Source organism: Primulina tabacum, chromosome 16 (genome assembly GCF_025594145.1).
Source record: "Primulina tabacum isolate GXHZ01 chromosome 16, ASM2559414v2, whole genome shotgun sequence".
Taxonomy (NCBI): Eukaryota; Viridiplantae; Streptophyta; class Magnoliopsida; order Lamiales; family Gesneriaceae; genus Primulina; species Primulina tabacum.
The window spans coordinates 836,005-842,004 of record NC_134565.1 but is presented as its reverse complement, the minus strand read 5'-3'; the positions used below and the strand labels follow the sequence as shown (position 1 = coordinate 842,004).

At 33.6% G+C, this 6,000-nt stretch overlaps 1 protein-coding gene and 1 long non-coding RNA gene across 2 annotated transcripts; one reads left to right on the top strand and one right to left on the bottom strand.

The window, feature by feature from the left end:
* Nucleotides 1–1,586: 1,586 nt before the first annotated feature.
* LOC142530073 (polyadenylate-binding protein 6-like) lies at nucleotides 1,587–4,297 on the top strand. Its single transcript, XM_075635838.1, has 6 exons — nucleotides 1,587–1,883; nucleotides 2,183–2,492; nucleotides 2,577–2,830; nucleotides 2,914–3,213; nucleotides 3,307–3,581; nucleotides 3,665–4,297. The coding sequence occupies exons 1-6, from the start codon at nucleotides 1,694–1,696 to the stop codon at nucleotides 3,929–3,931; spliced, it is 1,596 nt and encodes a 531-aa protein (XP_075491953.1). The 5' UTR covers nucleotides 1,587–1,693; the 3' UTR covers nucleotides 3,932–4,297.
* A 130-nt stretch (nucleotides 4,298–4,427) lies between these two features.
* Nucleotides 4,428–5,082, bottom strand: LOC142530074 (uncharacterized). Its single transcript, XR_012816025.1, has 2 exons — nucleotides 4,844–5,082; nucleotides 4,428–4,657 (listed from the first exon to the last, which is right to left on the bottom strand). It is a non-coding gene; the product is annotated as an uncharacterized LOC142530074 (long non-coding RNA).
* Between the last annotated feature and the right edge of the window lie 918 nt (nucleotides 5,083–6,000).

The window sequence follows — 6,000 nt, the reverse complement described above, 5'->3', positions numbered from 1 at the left end:
AAAATGAAAAGATCTAATTTGTTGTACAAAAACGATTTTTATTATTTTCTCAAACTTTATAATATAGAAGATAGAAAATAGATAGATAGATAGATAGATAGAATAGATATGATAATTTTGTTGTTTTCTATTTAATAATTTTTTTCATGTTTTTCGGTTAGTTTATTATAGTCATTAATAAAAATCTAAAATATAGATACAAATAAATAAATAAGTTTAATAATTCAAAAGATTTTGATAGTTATGTTAGGAAAAATCTCTAATACTTTCGACATTACTAACACTCCATTAGTGGTGTGAATTCATGGGATTGTGGTAAACCAATGTATAAAACAATTTATTAGTAACTTACTAATTTTCAATAATAATAATAAAACTAATAATTATTATACCGACATATCCTAAGCTCCCAGTTATAACTCAATTAAAATTGACTAAGACCATGTATGCATTAGGGTGTAAATGAATCGAGCCGGTTCGCGAACCCAAGCATGTTTAACTTTTTTCGCGTCTGACTCGAACCCAAATTATTTAATTTGATAATTCACAAACTTTAATATTTTATTAATATAGTTATATATTAAATAAATATATTTCAAGCTTTTATGTTCGAGTAGCTCGGAATATGTTCGAATATTTCAAACTAAATTCTAACTCGAGCCTTGATTCGAACCGAATTCGATAAAAAAATTAAATTTTTGACCTTCGGATTGAACTTGAGCTTTGTTAGAATATTTGCATTTTGGTTTAACAAGGCTGTTGATCTAATAGATAATTACAAATTCTAGCCAAATTGAATTCAAAAAGGAAATTGATTATTCATGTGTACATTATGTTTCCGAAGCAAAACAGTTAATCAGAGCCCTACTGAATGATTAAGCGAAACTGTTAGTGGATTAATCAATGACAAAAAGGTAGCTGTTAGAAGTCTAAACTGATATAAAAATTCGCTAACAGAAATCGCTTCAATATTTCTAACTGTCTAAGAAAAGCTATTTGAGTTTAAAATAATTTTTGAGAGCCCAATTAATCATAGCAAGCACACGTATAATTGTTACTTCTAATAATTAAGAGTTGTGCTTAGAATTTTTTTTAAAATATCTTTGTGATTGAGAATAAGTATTCTTACTGTTCATTTTGTTAAGTTTGTATGATACACTAAGAACTTCAGTGAGGCAGCGTAACGAGTAATTGTTGGCTTATTGAATACCTAACCGACAATAATTATATTTTAGTGTCGATAACCTAATCGAAAATATTTCTAAAATTTGTGGAGAATATTTATTCATCCCCTCTAAATCAATTTCTGATCTTAACAAGCTTGAATATACCTAACTCGAGCTTTAAATTTTTATTCATATTCGGCTAAATTACATTCATTTACACCATAGTTTGCACAAGAAGAATCATCTTGCCTTTCACTCGAGATCCAAAAATACTATCCCCGAGATAAAAATAATATCTTATTTATTGTGCTTATATATTCTTATTTAATTAAACTTAAGATTTTAAAGTTTTATGGAAAAAAAATTTGGTGAAAAAAACAATTATTTGGAAAAAAATGGTAAATTTCTCAACCGCCAAACAAACATGAACGGATAGTTTACAGTTATAACCAAGTCTTGGGAAAATATACAACCACAAAGAGTCTCACATTTCGGGAATTGACGATCCGATTCTCACTTCAAGAACAATGGTGGAAGCCGATTCACCGCAGAGGGCGTCGCTGTACGTGGGCGGTCTGCACCCGGACGTTTCAGAAAAGGAGCTCGAAGAAACTTTTGGAGCTGCCGGCCAACTGGTCTCGGTCCGTCTCTGCCGCGACAAGATATCTCACAGATCCCTATGCTATGCTTTCGTTAACTTCTGCTTTCATATTGATGGTATAGTATCTACTCACGGACTCACTTTTTTGTGCTCATTTTCAGATTTAAGTGGGTTCTTGCTTTCTTCAACATATGTTTTCTTGTATGATGGGTTGATTTGATTTAAGATAATTTATTTGTGTGAGTATTCAATCAATTGGGATATTTGTTTCTTTGAAATGTGGGCAGAGATTAAGTTATTTTCTTCTTATTTGGCTGTTTCTGGTTTGATGTTCTTGATATTGATTCAATGCGATTGCATGTTCCCGTTCAACTTTGAACTGTTTTTTTAATCTTTTCTGTGCATATTTCAACAGCTCGTAGAGCTCTAAACCGCCTAAACTACACTGAATTGAGGGGTAGACCTATGAGAATTATGTGGTGTGAAAGAGAACCGATTTCGAGGAAGACGGGTATCGGGAACCTCTTCGTCAAGAATCTTGACGCTTCGATCACCAGTGCTCGACTGCAGGAAATTTTCTCCGAGTATGGGACCGTGATTTCTTGCAAGGTTGCTGAGGAAAATGGGAAGAGCAACGGCTATGGTTTTGTTCAGTTTGGTTCGGAGGATTCGGCCATGGCAGCTCTGGATGCTGTCCATGGAACAATGCAAGATGGCAAGAAGTTGTTAGTTTGTTTGAATTTGTAATGTTTACTGTTTTCTTTTTATATGTATCTATTACATGTTTGAATTTGTAATGTTTGCATCAGATGTGTTTCCAAATTCGTCAGAAAGAGTGAGAGAAACAACGCAGAACCAGTTTTCACTAATCTTTATGTGAAAAATCTAGATGAAGACATCACAAATGATCTCCTCGAGAACAAGTTTTCGGCTTTTGGTAACATCTGTAGTGCGGTTGTAATGAAGGATGAGAGGGGGAAATCGAAAGGGTTCGGATTTGTCAATTTCGGTTCGCATGAAGAGGCCAAGAAAGCAATGGAGGCTCTGAATGGTGAACTGTTTGGTAAAGATCCTTTTTGTTCCAAGTAAAAGGCATGTTTATTTGGGGAAAAATGAAAAAATGCAATACTTTCTGTGATTGATCAGGATCAAAGAATCTGTTTGTGGGAAGAGCTCAGAAGAAAGATGAAAGGGCAGAAACTTTAAGACAAATATATGGAGAAAAGTACACAATTTCCCATAGGGAATTCTCTAAGAATTCAAATCTGTACATAAAGAATCTTGATGTGTCTGTTGACGACAAAAAGTTGAAACAAATCTTTTGGGCTCATGGAAGAGTAATCTCAGCAAAAGTGATCCGACACGGGGATGGAACTAGCAAAGGATTTGGATTTGTATGCTACTCAAATCTGGAGGACGCAAATAAGGCTTTACGTTCATTAAACGGTAAAAGAATCTCATATCTGTTTTTCTCAATTGTTTCCTATATTGTAAATATGTTTTCATAGTGTGATTTGATTAAATTTGGTTATCATATAGGGACTTGTGTAGCAGGACAGACACTTTACGTGACCATGGCTCGACCAAGAGAACAGCAAACTCGAGCCGGCCCGACACTTTACACCGCAGACTGGAATGTCCTTGCAAACAAAAGACATCCACGACATTGCAACCTCCCAAACTCTTATTCTTCGATTCCTGTCCCAAAACTGAGTCCATTCCATCCTGTATTGTACCAAAACTTTGTTCCACCTGCTTTTAGATCGTTTTATCATTTTGAAGCTATGAACTTTCAACAGATCTTTTCGCCATATGTAAGTGGGATGACAGTATGACACAAAATTTCCATTGACTTTGCTCGTCCATAATCTTCTTTTTTTCCTCTCTTTTTGTGTAGCCTGTGCAAATTTCAACCTCTGGTGGGAGTAAAGACAATCAGGATCTTGGAACAAGAAAGGATCAAATACCAGAGAGGAGAATGGTACACAAGACCACTGATGGAGATACCAAAAAAGCATGGAAAGGATGTAGCCCCATGATGCCAGAGATGAACAAGAGATGGCCTGGATTTATGCATTCTCCCCTACATTTTGCTAGATCATATCCTGTTATGCATGAAAAAAGGTCTGGTTTCGTACATCACCCTCTTGTTCAAAACTTTTAGGTCCATGAGTACGTACAATCTTGAAGACCGATTGTTGCTGATTGGAGATAACTAATTTTCACTATATGTTGGTTGAAGATGGAAAAAACGTGACAGACTAAATGCTGCTGGATTCAATGCAGTCCTTGGCATTACAGGCTCAAGAAGCAGTTCAAATTGTTTCAGATGATTTTGATTACTAGTTCTTTCTGCAGCTTGCACTCTACTATTTTCTGGGAACCACCTTTCTTCTCCAGTTTTAATAACTAGTATGATGTTTTTCGTATTCTAACGAACAAAATCCGTGTTAATCTTCTTGGGCGATGTATCCAAATTGATGAGACTTGGCAGAGGATTTTTGTTTGCTGGTGTGATATTTTGTGTGCTATGCTGTGCCATTTTTATTTTCAGAGTGTAGCTATGATTAGTTTCATGCAAGGTTTGTTGCAAGTCTGAGCTTTATCAAGAAGCGACATAACATAAAACATTAATATAGATACTTAAAAAAAAATTATAGACACAAACAAGTCCCCTCATTTATTCAGCAAACAAGTCAATTTTTTTGACTGTTAAATTTATTTATTTGGGACTAAGAAACATTGACGAAAGGACGGGGTTATGGGGAACCGTTTTCAGGCTGAACTGCAAGCGGAGTGTAAGGATAAGCGCAACATTGGGCGCAACATTTGCCTGGCGGTGGAGGCTCACAGCACACACAAGCTGGGCAAATTGGCCCCGTCAACTCCTCTGCAAACACAATAAAATGACAAATCGATCAACATATTATTGAAAATGACATAAAATTTACTAATGAAACTGATATTTGTATAGGTATGCACATTACAACACGATCTTGATGAGTAGAATAAAATATTTAAATTTCGATAAAATCGACAAGTCGGGTTATAGAATTGGAGATGCAAATGTACGTACCCTGAAAAAGATTAACTCGAGATGCATCACAACTTGGCATAACAGCAAAGGCAGCAAGAAATAATAACGTGACAACAGCGAATATCGAAGTGTTACTTGCCATGGATAATTGTTATTATTATTCTATATGATTCTGATAATTGCCCAAATTAGAGTTGTATTTATAGGAAAAAAATTGGTACTTCAATGCATCCATCTAAGCTACCTAAGTTTGAACTTTGAAGTTTGAAAATCGAAGCATTGAATTCGTTACGTGTGAGATGATATATTTGAAAAGTTAAGTCATATTTCGTTCAAGATTTTAAGTAAATGGGAAAAAAAAGATTGAAAAAAGGCACACAGTCGTAGAATAGATTTTTGGTTCTTTGAACTTATTTGATACGTCGATTTTATATATGTTTTACTGTTATCTTAAACGGGAAAAAATATAAAATATGTTTAAGCTAAGAAAATATATAAATTTTAAATTAAAATATATAAATAATTAATTTCCCTGTACATCTATTTCTCGATTATATTCTTTGTCTACTATGTGAACTACATGACTTTCTGTTCTTGCATTAAGATATAACTGCTCCCTTTTTTTGACTAATAGATATAGATATATATATAGATACACACGTATCATAATACGTAATCATTTTTTATTTGAAAATCTCCTCTTGACCGGACTCTCATAAAATAAAAATAAAAAAACCCCAACAAAAAAATCAGAATATATGATATCAGTGTGTCAGATTGCAATAATTGATCAATCAAAATATAGTGTACGTGTTGATGTACATTTTAAAATATTTGAGTTATACTATTACCATCAACTGCAACTTTTGGTAAAACGACAAGTGTTCGATTCTGTCATTAGTATTAAAGTCAATGTCACATGTTCGATTTTAATTGATCGTAAGAAGTGCAATTAGTGAGAGCGATATTCGAAACATGGTGCTTGTCCTATTTTGCAGTTTAAAAATTTTACGTTACACAATTACCACCAATTTTATCTTTTGATAAAGCAGCAATCGATCAATCTACAACTGGTGATAAATTCCAAGTCTAGCGTGCATGTGTATCCATTTTTATTTTTTCAAAGAATTATATATATATATATATGTATATATATGTAAGATGAAGTATTTATTTAAGAAAATTCTTTGAAAATA

Coding starts and splice junctions, on each gene's coding strand:
- LOC142530073 (XM_075635838.1), top strand. CDS start 1,694: ATGGTGGAAGCCGATTCACCGCAGAGGGCGTCGCTGTACGTGGGCGGT. Junction 2,493..2,576: donor ATGCAAGATGGCAAGAAGTT/GTTAGTTTGTTT, acceptor TGTTTGCATCAG/ATGTGTTTCCAAATTCGTCA. Junction 2,831..2,913: donor TCTGAATGGTGAACTGTTTG/GTAAAGATCCTT, acceptor GTGATTGATCAG/GATCAAAGAATCTGTTTGTG.